The sequence below is a fragment of the Moschus berezovskii genome, chromosome 5 (assembly GCF_049115385.1).
Source record: "Moschus berezovskii isolate FMDL1 chromosome 5, NW_MosBer_1.0, whole genome shotgun sequence".
In the NCBI taxonomy this organism is placed as follows: Eukaryota; Metazoa; Chordata; class Mammalia; order Artiodactyla; family Moschidae; genus Moschus; species Moschus berezovskii.
Genome location: NC_142464.1, coordinates 23,776,684 through 23,798,337, shown reverse-complemented (window position 1 = coordinate 23,798,337; position 21,654 = coordinate 23,776,684). Strand labels below are relative to the sequence as shown.

General features: G+C 43.5%; 1 protein-coding gene across 1 annotated transcript in view; it reads left to right on the top strand.

Moving 5' to 3' along the window:
• The window catches only part of LOC148777803 (uncharacterized), a gene marked incomplete at its 5' end in the record, with an annotated part of 41,067 nt that extends 22,968 nt beyond the window's left edge, over nucleotides 1-18,099 (top strand). Inside the window, 2 exons of the mRNA XM_088836118.1 lie at nucleotides 1,704-1,816; nucleotides 18,021-18,099. Coding sequence (XP_088692244.1) covers nucleotides 1,704-1,816; nucleotides 18,021-18,050 — 143 coding nt within the window. The remainder of the gene's footprint in view (nucleotides 1-1,703; nucleotides 1,817-18,020) is intronic.
• Nucleotides 18,100-21,654: the final 3,555 nt, after the last annotated feature.

The following is a 21,654-nucleotide window of genomic DNA, read 5'->3' as shown; positions in this document are numbered from 1 at the left end:
AAGTTACTTAATGTCTCTGAACGTCAATTATATAGAATATAGTGGTCACAGAAACTTCCAGAGATAATGTATGTATAGCCCTCAGTACAGTAAAACTTCTAATGAAAGGTAGCTTGTATCCCTGGCTGACTCCCGTTCTCCCTGGTCTCACATAAGCTTTATATCCAGCACATCGCTTGAGACCACAGCGTGGTATTAGCACATACTTGGTACACCGTGAAGGGAAAGGGCTGGGGGGAAGTCTCAGTGGTCGGGGTTCTGGGAGGTACAGACACCACGCACTGTTCCACCGTCTCGTCTTTCCGTGCATTGCTATTGATTCTGTAGGCACCTCGGTTTTCCTGGGTGTGGTAGTGGGAAGGGTGGACTTGGCTCGGGTGCGCCAGGCGGGCGGAGGCGTGTGGAGCAGGAAGGGTCTCCTCCCTTCTCTCAGGTGGCTCCGTGCGTGGCTGCAGCGTGTCAGTGTCCACCCGGATGCACTGCCTAGGGGCCAAGCTCACTGGCCTGATTCTGGGTGAATCTCTGGCTCACTGCTCTGTGAACCCTTAAGGAGCTTGCACTAAGGGCAACCGTGGGTCCTTCTGGGTGCCGCTTTCAGGCTCTGCTGCCAAAGGAGAATTTTCTAGTTCACCTGGGAACATTCAGAAAGAGCCAGAGAATGGGAAAAGGGGGCAGGGGCAAGTTCCTCGATCTGCTCCACAGGTCCTCCTGAGCTACAGGGCGAGATTCTAGCTCAGGGTGTTTCTGGAGATTTATTGTAATTAACGTTTTTCAGTCAATGGTGTTACCTCAGCAAAACTTGATCCATTTTTCAGTATGGAAAAAAGTATTCTTGATTTTACATAGTAAGGCCTTCCATCTCAGCTCACCCTTTTTTTTTTTTAACCTGGAGGTGATGCTAATGATTCCTTCTTTTTTTAATTTTTTTTTTCTACTGTAGTTATAAAATCCTGCTATATATGTAAACAGTTATTATTAATGTTATTTCAGGTTTTCAGTGGAAGAATGTTAATGAGGAAAATAGAAAGTTATTTAGTTGCTCTGTTTTCTAATATCGTTGATAATGTTTGGAAATAGCTCATAGATAAACATAGTCTTCCTCAAACCTGTTTGTTGTCGTTTAGTCACTAAGTCATGTCCAATTCTTTGTGACCCCATGGACTGTAGCCTGCCAGGGTCCTCTGTCCATGGGATTCTCCAGGCAAGAATACTGGACTGAGTTGCCATGCCCTCATCCAGGGGATCTTCCTGACCCAAGGATTGAACTCGGGTCTCCTGCACTGGCAGGCAGATTCTTTACCAGTGAGCCATCAGAGAAGCTCTTCAAGCCTATTTAGCAACAAAATAATCCCCAATCTCAGTAATAAATAATCCGCAGGATTCTCGTCCATATGCATACTGTTCTGTTTTGGAGTCAGGGGACCCAGGAAAGAAAAAGGATAATTTTTAGTATACTATATCTTTGGATAATAAACTCATACATTTTTTTTTTGTCTTTGCTGTGGTATATTTAGTATAGCACTAAATATATATGGTATATTTAATTGAGGACTGCTTTATGTTTTGACTACTTCTCTACAAAGCTAGTGTATGGATCTTTATATCTTTGAATATGAATGTAAATTATTATTACAGTATTATGGAGAAAAAAGAAGTCTGATACATACATTTCTCTCACTACTTTCTTTTTCTTTTTCCGGTAGAACTACTTTGGCTATTAAGGGAACCTCTCAACCCAGAGCAGAGCAAGAGAAAGCAAGGTTTCAGAGAAAAGAGCTGTTTACCATCAAAGCAAACTGGGTCCCAAACAGACATGGTATGTTATACATGAAGACAGAGGTAAATGCCCATGGTTTTTACGAGTAATTTGCTGCACTTATATAAATGCAGAAGAGCCTTCAGAATCCTTACTGATCATACTATTTGCTTTTTTATTATTAAAAAGGGCATCAAATAATCAAATGTAATTTAATAAATCAATTGTCTGGATTCTGTACCCTCCTCATCCCCAGAGACTGATGCTTCTGTATATCTACATTTGTCTATCAGAGAGGAAAGATTTGTTCTATGTGATAAATGCCAATTTGGTGATGCCACATGATGAACATTTACTAACCTTTTATTTCTCAAAGTGTCTTTCTCTGTTCAGTTTTAAAAAGCTGGAATTTCACTTGGAGTTATACATTTCTTGGGTTAATTTATATTTTATAAATACGTGAAATTATTAATTCATTCTGTCTGTAGCGTGCGTGGCCCCTGAAGCTTATGGCAGTGCTGTTATCTGTTGTAGGGATGCAAACATGCTCTTTGATGTGTTATTCTTGGGGACTGGGAAGGATAAAGACGGAATACTCATTGGGCCCAGCTCTCCAGATGGGCTGAAAATGCAGCAGTGAGTTTTCCCCATCAGGACCGTGTTGGAGATAACAGGACACTTCAGGGAGGGGCAGCCTCAGCCATTCCGGTTCGGTGCCCCTCTAGGTTGGGGCATTGCATGCTGCCCGCCAGTCCTCAGACTCCCCTTCCTGTGCATGCATGCTTCAGTAAGCTGCTCCCGCATTTGCTGTGTGGAATGAGTTACACCATGTAGGAAAAATGCCCATGTGAATAATGAAAATAATAATCATGCACAGTGCCAGCATATGTCACATCCTGTTCTAAGTGCTTTATTCCTGTTGATTTGTTTAGTCCTCACAAGAGCCTTGTAAGATAGGCTTTTCAGCGTCCTCAGTTACAGATGGGGAAACTGAGGCACAGGGGCGCTACCTGTGTATTCTTCTCATTCTCTGCTCCCCCTCTGTTTTAGTGAATGCAGATTTATGCTTGGCCTGGAGACTCATTTTTGGTTTCCCCCCCGGCTTTGGGACTTTATTCTTTAATTTATTAACCCATTATTTCAGTCAGTGTGTTGAGAGCCACTATGAGCCAGGCACCATGGGAGGCTTTCGGGATTCCCCCAAGACCAAGGCAGGCATACTGGTGACCCCAGCAAGCTTATACTCTGTTGGGAAAGACAGACTTTAAACAGATAATTATGACAGACTGCAATGATGGTGGGGAAGAGCTCGATGCCACAGGAGAGCAGAGTGGGAGAATGGAATCTGGTCTGGGAATAGAGTGTTCCCCAGGTGGAGTGAGAGCTAGCCAAGTGAAGAGAAAAGAGGAAACAGTCCAGGCAGAGGGAACTCCTAGGTCGAGGCAGGCGGGAGGTCTATGGATAAAGAGAAAGTGCTGCTTGGAGAACTGACAAACTAAGGTCAAGTCTGGAGTATGGACTGGGGTGGGGGTGGGGAGGGAGACAGTGGAGAGCTGGCTGGGATAGAAAGCTGAGAGCTTGGTCAGCTATTGAGGATTTGTCGTTTAAACTCAGGGAGAGGCCTTTCAAAAGAAAATCACAGAAGTGATGTGACCTAATTCACACCTTCACAAAGATCTGCCCACGGCCTTGTGGAGAAGGCCCTGAAGTGGGGACAACGCTGGGGAACGGGAGGCCAGTTAGATGGCTGTTGCAGTCATCTCCCACCCTTGGGACACTGACAAGTCCTCTCTTCAGCCAGCAGACACTTGGCAGGTGAGAAACCTTCAAAGCTCCTGCATTCCGCCAAAGGCCAGGGAGCACCAGTGTGCTTGGTTTATGTGGCTGGGTCAGACTGATGCAGGGTTCCCACAGCTGGCGTGCTTAGTGGAGGAACGCTGCCGAGAAAGAGAGCCCAGAGACATGAACTCTGAATGTTTGTTCATTGTTTGTCCATTCAATCAATAAACATGTTGGCACTCAGTTTTTTGTCTAATTAATTGACAGCTACCATTTCACGCGTGTTCATCAGGCACCATTCTAGGCCTTGAAGTGGATTGTCTCATTTATTATTCATCACAGCCCTCTGAAGTGAGTGCCTTATTTATTCCCCAGTTTCCAGTTCGGGAATCTAGCAAAGAGCTTAAATTACTTACCGAGGCCATATAACTAGTGAGAGGAGAGGAGCCAGGATTCCCCTAAATGAATGAATGAGCAGAATCGCCACCTCCTCTCATTTGACTCTAATAATGTGTGAGAATGCTACCTGACTGTGGACTTCCCACCAACAGTGGGAGATCGCCACTGTCTTTATGTGGATTAAGCTACTGTGTGGGGCTCACACAGTCTATCATCTGTGGCTTTGACGCTAGAATAGAGAAAAGAAAATGCAGCCATGACCTTTCTGTGTTATGGGCAACATGTTGCATGTGCTCAGCCAATTAAAAGAAGTATCTGGTAAGAAAGTTTCTGTAGGGAAAATGAATATGCTAAAAAGGCCAGACTCATGGGAGAAGACCCTGATGCTGGGAAAGATTGAGGGCAAGAGGAGAAGGGGGCGGCAGAGGATGAGATGGTTAGGTGGCATCACTGATTCAGTGGACGTGAGTTTGAGCAAGCACCAGGAGACAATGAAGGACAGGGAAGTCTGCTGCTGCTGCTGCTGCTAAGTCGCTTCAGTCGTGTCCGACTCTGTGCGACACCATAGATGGCAGCCCACCAGGCTCCCCCGTCCCTGGGATTCTACAGGCAGGAACACTGGAGTGGGTTGCCATTTCCTTCTCCAGTGCATGAAAGTGAAAAGTGAAAGTGAAGTTGCTCAGTCGTGTCCGACTCATAGTGACCCCATGGACTGCAACCTACCAGCCTGCTCCATCCATGGGATTTTCCAGGCAAGAGTACTGGAGTGGGGTGCTGTTGCCTTCTCTGACAGGGAAGTCTGGCATGCTGCAATTCATCGGATTACAAAAAGTCAGATACAACTTAGTGACTGAACAACAACAACGATATTTTTTTTAAACTTTTTTTTCCTTTTTGGCCATGCCATGAGGCATGTGAGATCTTATTTCCCCAACCAGGAGTTGAACCTGTGCCCTCTGCAGTGGAAGTACAGAGTCTTAACCATTGGGACAGCCAGGGAAGTCTAGGCAATACTCATTTTTAAGGCATTTATAGTTAAGTTGAAACACTTTCCTGCCCACAGAAGATGATAATATACTAAAAACCACCAGGATAGTATTATGACTTTCGGTTGTCAGAAATTTTTCGCTTTGTGGGCCTCTTTCTCCATTAAAGAAATATTAAAATATATATATTCTACAAACATAGGGAACAAAGAGGAATATAATCCAGGCTGGATTCATTATTATATCTTTTTTATTATTATTATTTTTCTTTTTTTGGTTGCACCGCATGGCATGTGGAATCTTAGTTCCCCAACCAGGCATAAAACCCATGCTGCTTGCATGGGATGCATGGAGTCTTAACCACTGGAACACCAGGGAAGTCCTTGTTTATATAAATGTGTGTGGGCCTCTCGGAGAAGGCAATGGCACCCCACTCCAGTACTCTTGCCTGGAAAATCCCATGGACGAAGGAGCCTGGTGGGCTGCCGTCTATGGGGTCGCACAGAGTCTGACACGACTGAAGCGACTGAGCAGCAGCAGCAGCAGTGTGGGCCTCTAGGTCCTGTGCTGCTGTGCCTCCTGGGTAAGTTTGTCCTGTTTCCAAGTAAGTGACAGAGAAAAAAGTCAGAAGATTGTTTTGATCTAAACTATGGCTGTAAGGGACTCAAAGTGAGCCCCAGAGATGATGCTGAGTGGTCAGTTTCCAGGAGAAGGCAGAGATGGAAAGCGCAGCTGAATAAAGTCTAGAGTGAAGTGGGGAGGGAGACAGGTACATAGTGAGAGAGCCTGGAGATTCCCTTTTATCTGATGCCGATGTGGAGTTGGGGAGGAGATTGCTAAAAGGCACCTAGCAGAGTGGGCGAGACCAACATGGGCCAGTGTGGGTCGGGAAGGGCCCAGGGGAAAGGTGGGGTCCTGGCTCGGACCCTGAGGGCCAGAGAGGAGGGCCGGGGAGGCAGAGACCATGGCTGGTATAGGGCAAGACTGTGCAAGGCCATCTGGAAAGGCACATTAGATAGGAGGCGTGGCGATACCACAAATTGGATTGTTCTCCATTCAGGGACGATTTTGCAAAAACAAAAACTGCTAAATGCTGAAAGCCATTTCCAATCTCCTCTTGATCGTATCTATTCTGCAAAACACACAGCTGAGCCCAGAATCAGAGGGGTGAAGTTACATATGTAAACTATGTAAAGAACGAGGGTCGTGGAGATGATCTGCTGTAGAGAGTGACAGGATGCAATCCTCATGTGAAACGGACTATGCCAATGGTTGCGGGGAGAACAGATCTGGGGAGCAGGAGTGGGATGAGAGCGAATGGGCAGGAGCCTGAGCCAGAGTCCAGACTGGAAGTGACAGTGGCTTGGAGTTGGCTGGTAACAGCAGAGATGGTGAGAAAGGTTGAGTTCTGAGTATATTTTGAAGGTAGAGCTGACAGGACTTGCTGATGGCTGAGATGTATGATATGAAGGGTAGAAAGGAATGAAAGATGGCTCCTGGGTTTTTGGCCTGAGCAAGTGGATATCACGTCCTTTGAGGCCTCAGCAGTCCAAGAAGTGACTGGTGGCATGCTGATCACACGGGCGTGTTCCCTTTGTGATCACTCAAGGAGCTGCATGGTGTGCATTTGTTTGTGTGGCTTTCGGTGTGCATGTTGGCTCTTATTTTTAAAACTAGGAAAAAATTGGTAGAAAAGTGATCAATAAACGCTGAGAGTCAACCTCACTGCTTCCTCTGATTCAGTTCTCTGTGACTCTTCTTTCGGTATCTCTTGAATTTGTTCTTTCTACCTCCCTCGTTTGCTCTTCACTTTAGACCTCTTGCCTGGACAGTTGCAATAGCACAAACTTATCCCCATGCCTCTGGGTCCCCTGTCCATTCTTACACTGTAGCAGAAAAACTTTTATAAAATACAAACACGATCATGGCTCTTCCCTGCCAAAAAGTACTTCCCCACAGAGTCAAGGTCAACCTCTACTGTCTGTGTTGTAAACCCCTCTCAGGTGTGGCTTCTTATACCGGATCTCGTGCTGCTCCCTCCTCAGGCAGCAGTATGGCCATCACAGCTATTTCTTATGCAACACCCTGGGCTCACACGGCCCTGCCTCTGTCTAGAGCACCCTTTCCCCCTGATGGTCCTGGGTAAGACTCCGCTCAGTTACCCGCTCCTCTGTGATGCTCTCCCAGTGTTCTCCGTTCCTTTCTGCCAGCCCTTAGCTTTACATTTCCTTCCATGTATTATTAACAAATAGCATACTGCATTGTAATTATTTTTTAAGCAAAGTTTATTTTCTTTTTCCTAGCAAGGAGACCTGAATAAAGTGAAACAACTAGCCATTTGAATGTGACTTATGTAAAAAAGTAATAGAAAGAAGGGAAAAAAACACCCTGGATCTCACCATTGAAAAATCTTTCCTTTTAATCTTTTTTTCAAGGCTTATTTTAAAAATATAGTTGGAAACATACTGACACAATATAAATTCTGTGTCTTGCTTCTTCATGTAATATCATAACATCATGACTCTTGATATTTAAAAATGTTTCATGTATTTTTATGGAAAACTCTATTTCCATGCTATTTCTTAGCATCTTAACTTCCTGACCTGTAGGTTTTATCTAACATGTGTTGTCTTTCCATAAATGTATTGTTAGATTTACTGTTTTTCATTGATTTATATAAGATTTTTCTATATCAAAAATATAAACCATTTTCAATTTAAGAGTATCATTTAAGACTGAATTAGGCTGAAAGGAACAGAAAAGCAGGTGTATTTTTTGGCTCCTCAGCCTTATTGAGGTATAATTGACAAACAGAATAACATACATTTAAAGTGTGCCATATGATGATCTGATATATGATACACTGTGAAATCATTACCACAGTTAAGTTAAATAACACTTCCATCGTCTCACATCATGACTCTTCTTGATGAAAATACTGAAGACCTACTCTCTTAGAAAATTTCACGTATATATAAATGTTTTAGTTCTCCATTATTGCTGCAATAAGTTATTACAAACTTAGTTGCTTGAACAATGCAAGTGTTTTCTCTCATAGTTATGGAGGTTACAGGTCCAAAATGGGTCTCACTGGGCTAAAATCAAGGTGTTAGCAGGACTGTGTTCCCTTCTCGAGGCCCTAGCATGGCATGCGTGCTCAGTCATGTCTAACTCTTTGCAACCCCAATGACAGTAGCACGCCAGCCTCCTCTGCCAATGGGATTGTCCAAGCAAGAATGCTGGAGCGGGTTGCCATCCCTCTTCCAGGGGATCATCCTGAACCAGGGAGTGAACCCACATCCCCAGTGTCTCCTACATTGCTTGCTGATTCTTTACTGCTGAACCACCAGGAGGCCCTAGGGGAGAGGATTTTTTCCTGTCTTGTCCAGCTTCTAGAGCCTGCCCACTTTCCTTGGCTGAGACCTTTTTCTCTATCTTCAAAGCCAGTGATGGCTGGTTGAGTCATTCTCATGTAGTATAACTCCCATTTCTGCCTCCATCATCACATCTTCTGCTCTGGTTCTGATCTCTTGTCTGCTTTTAAAGACTCTTGTGACTACATTGGGCCCAGCTGTGTAATCCAGGATACTCTCCCTGTTTTAAGGTTAGCAGAATTGCAACATTCATTCCATCTGTACCCTCATTTCCTCTTTGTCATGTAATATAACCACCGTTCCAAAGGATTAGAATATGAACATCTTTTGGGGGCTCGTGTTACATGCCACTCAGGCATATAGATGAGTTAGATGTTGCCTGTCTTATGAAAAAATAAATCTAAGGGTATCAGTCCAGGACTGGTATGACAACTAATCATACCATTTGGTATTCAGACTCCTCTCATCTTTCTGCTACATCATCCTTAGTGTATGGACTTTTGACAACGTACTTATTGCCTCATGGTTACCAGATGGCTGCTGAACCTCTGGGCATTTCTTCTCTGCTCCAGGAAGGAAAAAGGTGCCATTATAAAGGGTTCAGTTCAGTTCAGTTCAGTCGCTCAGTCGTGTCCGACTCTCGGCGACCCTATGAATCACAGCATGCCAGGCCTCCCTGTCCATCACCAACTCCCGGAGTTCACTCAAACTCATGTCCATTGAGTCGGTGATGCCATCCAGCCATCTCATTCTCTGTCGTCCCCTTCTCCTCCCACCCCCAATCCTTCCCAGCATCAGAGTCTTTTCCAGTGAGTCAACTTGTCTCATGAGGTGGCCAAAGTATTGGAGTTTCAGCTTTAGCACCAGTCCTTCCAATGAACACCCAGGATTGATCTCCTTTAGAATGGACTGGTTGGATCTCCTTGCAGTCCAAGGGACTCTCAAGAGTCTTCTCCAGCACCACAGTTCAAAAGCATCAATTCATGATAAAAACCCTCCAGAAAGTGGGAATAGAAGGGACATACCTCAACATAATAAAAGCTATATATGACAAACCCACAGCAAACATTATCCTCAATGGTGAAAAACTGCAAGCATTTCCCCTAAAGTCAGGAACAAGACAAGGGTGCCCACTCTCACCACTACTATTCAACATAGTTCTGGAAGTTTTGGCTACAGCAATCAGAGCAGAAAAAGACATAAAATTGGAAAAGAAGAAGTAAAACTTTCACTGTTCGCTGATGACATGATCCTCTACACAGAAAACCCTAGAGACTCTACCAGAAAACTACTAGAGCTAATCAATGATTACAGTAACGTTGCAGGATATAAAATCAACACACAGAAATCCCTTGCATTCCTATACACTAATAATGAGAAAATAGAAAGAGAAATTAAGGAAACTATTCCATTCACTGTTGCAACGAAAAGAATTAAATACTTAGGAATATATCTACCTAAGGAAACAAAAGACTTCTACAGAGAAAACTATAAAATACTACTGAAAGCAATCAAAGAGGACACTAATAGATGGAGAAATATACCATGTTCATGGATTGGAAGAATAAATATTGTAAAAATGAGTATACTACCCAAAGTAATTTATACTTTCAATGCAATCCCTATCAAGCTACGAAAGATATTTTTCACAGAACTAGAACAAATAATCTCACAATTTGTATGGAAATACAAAAAACCTCGAATAGCCAAAGCAATCTTGAGGAAGAAGAATGGAACTGGGGGAATTAACCTGCCGGACTTCAGGCTCTACTACAAAGCCACAGTCATCAAGTCAGTATGGTACTGGCATAAAGACAGAAATATAGATCAATGGAACAAAATAGAAAGCCCAGAGATAAATCCACGCATCTATGGACACCTCATCTTTGACAAAGGAGGCAAGAATATAAAATGGAGAAAAGACAGTCTCTTTAACAAGTGGTGCTGGGAAAACTGGTCAGCCACTTGTAAAAGAATGAAACTAGAACACTTCTTAACACCACACACAAAAATAAACTCAAAATGGATTAGAGAGCTAAATGTAAGACCAGAAACTATAAAACTCCTAGAGGAGAACGTAGGCAAAACACTCTCCGACATAAATCACAGCAGGATCCTCCATGACCCACCTCCCAGAATACTGGAAAAAAAAAAACAAAAACAAAAGCATCAATTCTTCGGTGCTCAGCTTTCTTCACAGTCCAACTCTCACATCCATACATGACCACTGGAAAAACCATAGCCTTGACTAGACGGACCTTTGTTGGCAAAGTAATGTCTCTGCTTTTTAATATACTATCTAGGTTGGTCATAACTTTACTTCCAAGGAGTAAACATCTTTTAATTTCATGGCTGCAATGAACATCCGCAGTGATTTTGGAGCCCCCAAAAATAAAGTCCAACGCTGTTTCCACTGTTTCCCCATCTATTTGCCATGAAGTGATGGGACCAGATGCCATGATGTTAGTTTTCTGAATGTTGAGCTTCAAGCCAACTTTTTCACTCTCCTCTTTCACTTTCATTAAGAGGCTTTTTAGTTCCTCTTCACATCAGAGTCTGCTAAAGTGTATTTCTCATTTTGTTTACTTTAACTTTTAGTCATTTTTCTTAAACAGATGATTAAAATTTTACACTGTAGATATTTTCTTTTGTAATCTTTATCACTATTGAAAAATTTAAATACCCTCCTTAAACAGATCTGATAAGTATCAATTTATATTTTATCTTTATTTTCTAGTTTATAAAATATTTAGCTCTTTATATCCTATTTTGAAGAATAATTTCAAGTATTACCACAGACAATTATATAAAAACACAATTTTTTTGGTGGGCCATGTATTTCATTTCACCAGTCTGTTTATTCTTTCTTCAGTGCCATGTTTTAAAAAATGATGTGCTTTTATACCATATTTTAATTTTAATAGGCAAATACCCATCTTTATTTCTCTTCTTTTAAATTAGTAGTGGGTTTCATGAAATTACTTTCAACATCTATTATTATGATCATATAATTTTTCTAACTGATCAGTTCACATGTATGTTATTAATTAACTCTGCACTTAACATCAGTGAGCTTCACTTTTCTCCTCTGAAAAAGATGGCGTTCAATTAGGTGACTATTAGGCTCCCACTCAGGTCTAACATTTTAACACTAAGTTTTACTGTGTTCCAAACACTGCGCTAAGCATTTTATGTGCATTGTTTTCTTATATCTTCACAACAGTCCTGCAGAGTAGGATTATTATCATTATCTTCAGTCCACAAAAGAGCATTTGCAGATCAGGGAGCTGCATTAGAATCCAAGCCTGGTTGACCTAAAGTCCAGGTCTCTCAACTAAAGCATTCACAGTAGCACTAGTTGTTTGTATTAACTGTCTTCCTTAAGGGTAATTCATTAGTCATCTTAGGAGATTTGAATGAGGTTTCCTCAACTGAATGTGTCACATTAACACCTTCTTGGGACTTCCCTGGTGGTCCCGTGGTTAAGAACTCGCCTACTAATGCCGGGTTCGATTCCTGGTCTGGGGCAACTAAACCCCCATGCCACAACTCCAAAGCCAGTGCTCTAGAGCCTGAGAGCCACGACTAGAGGAGCCACCACAATGAGAAGCCTGCACGCCCCAACTAGAGGGTAGCCCCAGTCCCCACAACTAGAGAAGCCCTGTGTGCAGCAAGGAAGACTCAGCAGCAGCTAAACAATAAAAATAAAGCAACAACCGCAACAAAACACCTTGTTAACTCAAGCGAAGAAAACAAAAGTAAAGAACTTGCTACATATTCACGTATCCACAAATTCAACCCATGCTTTATTATGTAAACCAAGAAAGAGAAATCTGCAAGGATGGAAAAAGGAAGGTACCCACCAGACCACCTATTTTTGCAATATATTAATTAAAAGTAATAAATACTAACAGATATTAGTGTAATATCTACATTTCATTAGCTAGAAAAAAAGCACCCAATTCCAGAAATGGCACCTTTAGCTCTAGAATGCACTGAGAATGGAACAGTGGTCACTGCATCCAACAAATAAAGCAGATCTGTCTGCTGATGCTTTCAGGGTAATGGTAATCAAATAAATTTTTGGTTACTCCTGTCCTGTGTCCTGCACTAAGCTGATTAACCTGTTTAATGAGTATATGAGAATGACCAGAGCTGACCTCACATCAGAGAGCCCCATTGTTGCTGTGTGCTGACCTGAATTCTAACTGTGCGCTTGGTTCTTTAATTGCTCCACAGATGCGCTGGAGACTAGAGTAGGCTATTTTAAGTGGCAGTGAGTCTCTTTTCCCAGATGTGTTCAGTTACTCAACATACGATTTTAGATGCTGGTCTGCATACCCAGGCTCCTAACACTCCCCCTCTTTGGGAAGATTCAAAGGTTACCCACCTTTGATACATCTCATCGTGGTGATCAGTCTTATTTCTGTGGTAAAACTTAACTATGTATTAAACATCACCGAAGAGTTTAGAAAACAATGTCTGTAAATTAAGTAATAGTGAGTAAATCAGAATCCAGTCTTTAGGACTCCCTTGAGGCTTCCAAGGGGATCGTTAGAAACAGATGAGGCTTTCTTAGAGCATTGTCATCAAGGGACAACTGTTACTTCAAGTTGCAAGTGCTCTACTATAGAGAAGAGGAATCTGGTTCTTAAGTGATAACATTGATTAAAAAACAAACCCCTAAAAGTCAATAACATTTGTTGTAGTGTTCTTTCCAGTTCCTCTGCAATGTGTGTTTGTAAGCAAAGTGAAGAGGGTGTTGTTGCTGTTTGCCATGGGATGATGACATCCTGATCTCATTCTTCATTCTGGCACTTTTTTTCATTTAAACACTTCAAGTTCATATACTTTTGTTGCCTAAGCCTGAAAAAAATAAGCTGTCTTAAGATCTTTTTGTGACAGGTTTATTTTTTTGGTGGGCGAGGGGACATGTATAAATAAGGATAAATAAAGCAGCTAAGGCAATAACACCCCACTCCAGTACTCTTGCCTGGAAAATCCCATGGATGGAGGAGCCTGGTGGGCTGCAGTCCATGGGGTCGCGAAGAGTCAGACACGACTGAGCGCCTTCATTTTCAATTTTCACTTTCATGCATTGGAGAAGGAAATGGCAACCCACTCCAGTGTTCTTGCCTGGAGAATCCCAGGGACAGGGGAGCCTGGTGGGCTTCCGTCTATGGGGTTGCACAGAGTCAGACACGACTGAAGCGACTTAGCAGCAGCAGCAGCAGGCTCCCTTTGGGGCTTCCCTGGTGGCTCAGATGGTGAAGCATCTGCCCGCAATGCGGGAGACCTGGGTTCGATCCCTGGGTTGGGAAGATCCCTGGAGAAGGAGATGGCAACCCCCTCCAATATTCTTGCCTGGGAAATTCATGGACTGAGGAGCCTGGTGGGCTACAATCCACAGAGTCTCAAAGAGTCAGACACGACTGAGCGACTTCGCTTTCGCTTTTTGCTGTAGTCACGCCTGCGCCCACTCCTGGAGTGGAAAGGACCCACTGTGTAGAACGGGGCTCAAATGACTTGTGCCATCCAATCTGCATCTTATCATCTGTGACAGCATCCCCCGATGTAAATGTGAAGTGGCACCCACCCCAGGCTGGGTGGGGTGGGAAGGGTGGAAGCAGTGGGAAAGGCCACGGGGATGGAGGGAATGTATGGGCCAGCAGGGGACAACAGGGTGCAGATGCCTTTCCTTTCTGCAGGAGCCTAGTGATCCCAGCAATCCTGGGTTCTCAAACTGCTGTCTGTCACCGCTTTTCTATCCCTGCCACCTGTCTTGGTCATTTAGTTTCTGGCCCTAACACTATGTGCTGTGACCTTGAGATAGTCATTTACCTTCTTTGGGCCTCTGCTTCTTCATCTGTAAAATGAAGGTGTCCTACATTATCTCCAAAGTTTGTTCCAGTAAATGAGTCATCTGCTATCTTGTGGTCATCTTATCAGGGTATTTGAGTAAGAAGATGAGTAAACTATTTCCCAAAGTCTCTTTTCCTTTTTTTTTTTGAGATATCTTTGGATTTTATTTCCTGTTCCCTCACAAGCATTTTTTTTTAAATCCATAGTTTATTGGTTATAGGTAGTTTTATAAAGCGGAGAAAATGGCAAGCCACTCCAGTACTCTTGCCTAGAAAATCCCATGGATGGAGGAGCCTGGTAGGCTGCAGTCTGTGGGATCGCTAAGGGTCGGGCACGACTGAGCGACTTCACTTTCACTTTTCACTTTCACACATTGGAGAAGGAAATGGCAACCCACTCCAGTGTTCTTGCCTGGAGAATCCCAGGGACGGGGGAGCCTGGTGGGCTTCCGTCTGTGGGGTCACACAGAGTCGGACACGACTGAAGTGACTCAGCAGCAGTTTTATAAAGAGACAAAGCGGCTGGACTCCAGATAGCCTGAAGATGATGTCAGGGCTCCCCGCCCAACCTCCCAGTTTTCTGAAGAGAAGGATCTACGAGTGTGTATGTTTGTCCATTATCGCAGCCAGAAAAGGGTCACGTAAGGAGAGTCAGGGCCAGAGCGTTACTAGTGACCCTGTCCCTGAATAGAAAGCGCTCGGGTGTCTTATTGTTCGGGGAAGATGGCTAGCGCATCAGCTGGACTCCTCCATGCAGTAAGTCTGCAGGAGGCCGAGGGAGTTTTATCTCTCTGTGTGTCTGGCTGCCGCTAATCCCACGTCTAAGTGGGTCGTGTTATGTTTCTTCACTTTGTCTACCTGTGTACCCCGCGGTGAAACCTGCAGATGCTGGCAACAGCAGCAAATGCTCAGAAACACTTCTGGAAAGGCAGCGTCTGAAGCACCTTCCTTAGGGTTGCTCAGCTGGGGAACTGTCCTGGGAAAGGAGGTTAGCATGTGGGGAGCAGGAGTGATGGAGCGAGCACCAGGGCTGAAGGGGCAGAGGGAGGAGAGTCCCCCGAGGCTAGTAAGATCAGGTCTGTCTCTGGAAGCAGCCTTCCCAGAAATAACCTGCCTGTGAGTCGTTCTTTTTCTCTTATCAGCATCTCCTCTACATTTTTTTTTCAGATTGCTGTGTCAGAGACCCTCTGATTCACATTTTCGTTCCTATCTAACGAGAGGGAAGAGGGGTATCAGGATTATGATAGGACACCAGAGTCTGGTCCACGGGTTTCCCCGTGCCCTGGGCAGAGTGACGACCCGTCCTGTCCAGGGACCACTGCCCTCCCCCAGCAGTCCTCCTCAAAAGATTTCTCTAACCACAGAACTTAGAGTAAAGAAGTGGAGGTGAGGTTTCTGATCTTAACCCAGAAAGCAGGTTCAGGAAAACAGTGCTGCCTAGACCTGAGCTGTGACAGGGAGGGCTTGTGACTCGGGTCAGTAGGAGTGGGTGAGGACACACCATCAGATTCACAAAACGCTGGTTCTAGAACCACACTCAGATGTCGCATAGCCTCAATTATTATTACTGTGCTATACTAACTGTAGGCAAAGGGGACAAATAACTATGGTACTTCAACTATAGTTGATTATTTCCCCTCATGTGGGGAAGATGGTTCAGGTGTGGCTGGTTGTGAGACCTCTCGGAACAGACTTCGAAATCAGTTCGTGACTTCAAGGCTAGCCTCGGTCCCACTCACAAGTGGACCTTGGTTCACTGTGTGAACTCAGTTAAGCTCCCTGTTCTCTCTGAGCTTCCAGTCCCTCACCCGGAACCTGCTCGTAATAGCATTAGCTCTAGGGAATGTCCTCTTTGAAGATCCAGTGTGAGCATCTTGGTGAATGTACATCATAAAGGGCTACATACATTTCACTCTTTTGCCGCAGTCATAGCAAATATATAACAACTCTGTTATGTACTTTTTTTTTATTATTACATTCATTCTGAGTTCCATTTATTGTCCCTGGTTTTGTTTTCTTATTTCTTTTCATTTCCAGTTTATAGATTTGTGGAATATATAGACTATTCTGGGGACAAGATAGAGTATGTGTAAATAATTGAATACATTTAAATTATAATTTTGCTAGTAGAATGATAAAAGAATCAGAAAGAGAGGCTAATTCCAACCTCCAGGGTCAGCTCTGCTAGCTTATTCCAGCTTCCATCACTGACTTATGTGAAATACCATCTGTGGCCCCTTACTTGCTGTAACTTTCAAGGGGAGGTGATACTTAATCAATGTGTAACTTGACACAGTCAATCACGTTACTCCCCTTACATAGCCCAGGAATGGAGAGGTTTGGGCTTCAGGCCATGTCCATCAAGGGCCACCAGCTTGGTGAGCTCTTTCCCCGATGCCACCACAGGCTATCTTCTTGTGGAGACATCTCCCGATTCACAAACCTCGAAATGGTAGGAAAGTCCATTCCTTCCATAAATAGTTAATGTTCCCCTACCACTCACCAGGCACTATGACAGGCACTCTGGGTGCTGCAGGAGTGGATAAGAGGTTGCCCTGCCCTCCGAAGGTGCATGGCCAGTGGAGAAGCCATTGGCTGTCCTGTCTTCTACCAGCCTGGCGACCTCGGGCCCCGGTCTCTCAAGCCTCAGGGCTCTTATCTACAAAGTGAGAATAAGAGTGTGTTTACTAATAAGGTTGTGGTGAGGATTCCTTAACACATGTAAAACATGCAGAATAGCGTCTGGCACCCCAGAAAGCTCTTGACAGAGATGATGGGGATGTTGGTGGGGGTGGGGGTGCTAGCCCTGCACCATGGGACTGGGAGGAAGGCTTGCCAGTGTTACCCGGGAGAGTGGGAAGGGCACTGCGGAACTGGGCTTGCTTGGCAGAGGAGAGAGAGCGCCCTTCAGGTGGAGGCTCAGCACCGTGGGTACAGTTAGAGCAGAGAGAAGGGTGTTCTGAGAACTCCTGAACTGTGAGCTTGGTGCCAGAGTGAACACAATCACGAGGTGCTTCCATCTCAGCATTGTGCTAGTAACCACGAGAGGAAATTTTCCAGGCTGGAAAAATATGGTTTGTGAACAAATGCTTTTGTCAGATAGACATGACCAGTGCCCACAGTGGTGGGAAGGTTGATAACAAGCACTTGGCTTGTTAATTCCAGGTGGGGAAAAACTCGTTAAGCAAATAAAGCATGTAAATAAATCTGAATGATTTATACAGGTTGATAGCGTGGCCTGAATTTGGCAAATTATTTTTTAGTCCTTCACTTTCCTTAAAAATAATTGCAAGCTGATTCACCAGCCAGGATCAAATTATCAGTTTGGACACAAATCCTAATAAAATCCCTGGCATTTAAAAATCTTTCTCATTCCCAGAAAACTATTCCTTTAAAAAGTGAAGGACAAGAATTGCTGTGTCTCCAAAATGCCAGAAATTTCTAAAAATAAAACCAATGAGAGGTAGTGAGAAAACGCCCCATTTAACTTTAGCATGTACGTAAATAAGCTCATTTATATATATTCAGTGTATTCTGTTTGAAAACATTGAATTCCCAAACAGAATAATCAGTTTAAAATTAATGTGGTTTATTAACAATTAAAAGTGATAACACAAGCTGAAGAAGATTGAAGGTGAAGTGTTGAGTTTCCTTTGATAGGTAGAGTAATTACAAAGTGTGCTTTTGAAGTTCAAGAAGACAGCCTTAGGACACAACATTTTTAAAGTAAAAATTGGCTTGCACTCTGTTCAAGTGATTTATTTTGCACTAAGAAATGGGTGTGAGACATGATGTGATTTAAAATTTCATCCCTTGATGGAACTGCTTGAGGGTGACATGATTTTTTTCTTTTTTCTTTTCTCAGCTTGCTCAGCCTATGAAGTTTCCTATCTAAAAGCTAATCTTCTGAAGTTCCTTAGGAATTTGGGGAAACCTAATCTTTTGGTGCGTAAACAAAGGGACTAAGTATGTTGCTTTCCCTCTGACACTCAGGAGCCTAGGAGGGTCAGAGCTGCAGTAAGCAGAATCTAGTGCTGACCATGGCAAAGCCAACCCAGCCATTCCTGTTTTGTTGTCTCTTAAGTAATTACCTTAGGAGAACTTCACCTTTACCTTTAAAAATGCTTTTTCTCTCTTTACGACTTGAGCGGTGTGGGGTGAATAGATGAGGGCAGACAGCGTATGCTTGAAGAGGGAAGTTAAAAGGAACTGGGATTTAGTTAAAACTGGCTAGAGCAAGAAGGGAGGAGGTAGTTGAGAGAAAAGAAAGGGAAGAATAGTTTAGAAAAAAGGTTCATGGCAACATATTTCACCTGCTTCTGTTCTGTTTTCTGCAGGGAAAAGAAATACACTTAACAGATTTAAATTTTTTTCTATATCTATTTGTGATGAGAAAAAAATACTTGAAAAAATACATCTATCATGGTATGCCAATAAATGCTTGGAAACTGGCTGTTTGGAGGAGGGGAGGGCAGGCCCTGATTTGTAGTGTTTGTCAGTTTCTTGGTGTAGACACTTCCACTCCGGTGGATTCTGCAATGTGTTGTCATGGGACGTGAAGTTGGAAAGAGATCAGTAATGCACTGTTCATTTATCCACCACACAGATGTGATAAATGTAAATAACCCCAAGAACGTAGGTAATAGTAAAACGTAGTTTAAAAAAATGAAAAGGGAAGTGATACAGTTTTTTTTTTTCTTTTTTAAGTTTTGAGTACTTATCTTTTTAAATATGTAATTTAATTGTAAGTTTATATAAATTAATTTTTAATAATGATTGCATTTATCATCCAGCTCACAACTTTCCTGAAAATTTGACTCTCAATGACCGGTTCAGACTGGTTCTATCACACTTCTAAATACATGTATGACATTGATTGAAAGAGGTTTGGAAGGTGACACCCAAAATTATTGACTGTGGTAATCACTTCTTGGTGGGGGGAGTTATGGTGTGTGGAGGGAGGCCCTCATGTTTTACTCGGTATACTTCTCTTTTGTAAATGCTGGTAGTGTAATAAGAGTGAATAGAAAATGGCTTTCACAAAATATCTGTTTTTTTTTTAATCAGTACCTTTCCCCTTCTTCAGCTGAGCCGAAGTCCCTGAGGTAGTTAGGGCTGCATGGAGGGAATATGGGCTAGGCACTAACAAGTTGGTTTTTAATTCTGGTTTGGCCCCGGGCGGTCCGGGTAACCGAGTACAAGTTACTTAACCTCTCTGAGCCTTGCAGTCTTTGCTAAATGAAGACACCTGAATTTTATCTCTAAGACTGTATGCAGTTCTAACCTTTACACATTGAGTGCACTCTTTGCAGGAGACCGCATCCACACAGACTTTGTGAAGTCCCAACTCTTCCCATATATTACTTACCTTATTTCCTAAGTTTTCAAAAGTCTATGGCCTTGAGACTTCCTGTCACTGTTGGTAATCATAAAACTTGGCTGGGTTGAGAAAATTGAGGTTTGGAAGCTAGCTGAAGGAAGGTCCAAGAGATGGTCTCTCTTTAGCTCTGTTCTTCGCAGAGAGCTTGCCGGTTTACTGGGCCGTGGGTGGTGGGTGCCACCAGAGGCCTGGACCCTGGGCCCTGGAGGAGCCCTCCTTGTGCTGCCTGGCTCCCATTCTTCTGGAATGTATTGGTTTGCATTTCATGTTGAGCTGACTCTAGGAGTTTGCTTCCCAGTCAAAATAATAGCATCGATTTTTATTTTTAAACTATAAAATATCAGATACTTGTTGTGGAAAATTTAGTAAATACAGATGAGCAATAAAGCAAAAAGGAAGATTACTGATTTTAAAGTGAAGAACATTCCATTTTTGCTGTTACTGTGTTTTGTATATATGTTTATGAAGTTATGGATATTTGAAGTAAAATCATTCTTCTTGAGGGCTTCCCAGGTGGTAAAAAACAAAAACAGAAACCACCTGCCATGCAGGAGATGTAAGAGACATGGGTTGTATCCCTGGGTCAGGAAGATCCCCTGGAGAATGAAATGGCAACCCACTCCAGTATTCTTGCCTAGAGAATCCCTTGGACAGAAAAGCCTGACAGGCTATAGTTCATGGGTTTGCAAAGAGTTAGACATGACTGAAGTGACTTAGCACGCACTCACGACATTTGACCTGTGGTGCTGGAGAAGGCTCTTGAGAGTCCCTTGGACTGCAAGGAGATCCAACTACTCCATCCTAAAGGAAATCAATCCTGAATATTCAATGGAAGGACTGATGCTGAAGCTGAAACGCCAATACTTTGGCCACGTGATGCAAGGAACTGACTCATTGGAAAAGTCCTGGATGCTGAGAAAGATTGAAGGCAGGAGGAGAAGGGGACGACAGAGGATGAGATGGTTGAATGGCATCACCGACTCAATAGACCTGAGTTTGAGTAAACTCTGGGAATTGTGATGGACAGGGAGGCCTGGCGTGCTGCAGCCCATGGGGTCGCAAAGAGTCAGACGCGGGGGTCGCAAAGAGTCAGACGCAGCTGAGCGACTGAACTGAAATGAGAGCATCCTTCTTGAAATTGAGGCCCAGTACAGATGCAGGGCATGGGCCCTGGAGCCAGGCTCCCAGGCTGGAATCCTTGTTCCACCCCGTGAGGCCTCGTGCAGTTTCCTCTGCTACTCTGTGCCTTCGTGTGCTCATCTGTAAAAAGAGGGAGATAGAATTGCCTTATAGGTTTGTTGTGAGGATTGAGTTAACACATACGAAACCCTTACAGAACAGTGTTCGGCAGACCATTCAATAAATGATGGCTTTTAACTTTATTCTGTTGTATATCATGTACTGTAGTTTATTAAGATCTTCTGTTCCGTTCCGTCGCTCAGTCGTGTCCAACTCTTTGTGACCCCGTGGACTGTAGCCTACCAGGCTTCTCCGTCCATAGGATTCTCCAGGCAAGAATACTGGAGTGGGTTACCATTTCCTTCTCCAGGGGAATCTTCCCGACCCAGGGATTGAACCCCGGTCTCCCGCATTGGAGGCAGACGCTTTAACCTCTGAGCCACCAGGGAAGCCCATTAAGATCTTACTGTTGGACATTTAAATGGCTTCTAATTTTTCACAGTTGATAAGAAATCTTATAACTTTACACATATCCTCAGGATAAATGCTTGGGTCAGGAATCACTGAGATGTTTAAAACATTTTGGGGTGTTGAACATCTATCAGGTTGCACTAGTGGTTAAGAACCCACCTGCCAATGCAGGAGATGTAAAAGACATGGATTCAATCCCTGGGTCAGAAAGATCCTCTGGAGAGGAAATGGCAACCCACTCCAGTATTCTGGCCTGGAGAATCCCATGGGAAGCAGAGATTGGTGGACTACAGTTCATGGGGCACGAAGAGTTTGACTTGACTAAAATGATTCAGCATGCATTCATGAAAATGAAAGTCCTCCTTATACTTAGGTAAAGACCATCCATGTCAATGTATGGAGATACTCCATCTCTCCCTCACAGCAGTGCTGGTGACTAGGCTGGGCTTTCACATTCTTTGTCAAAATG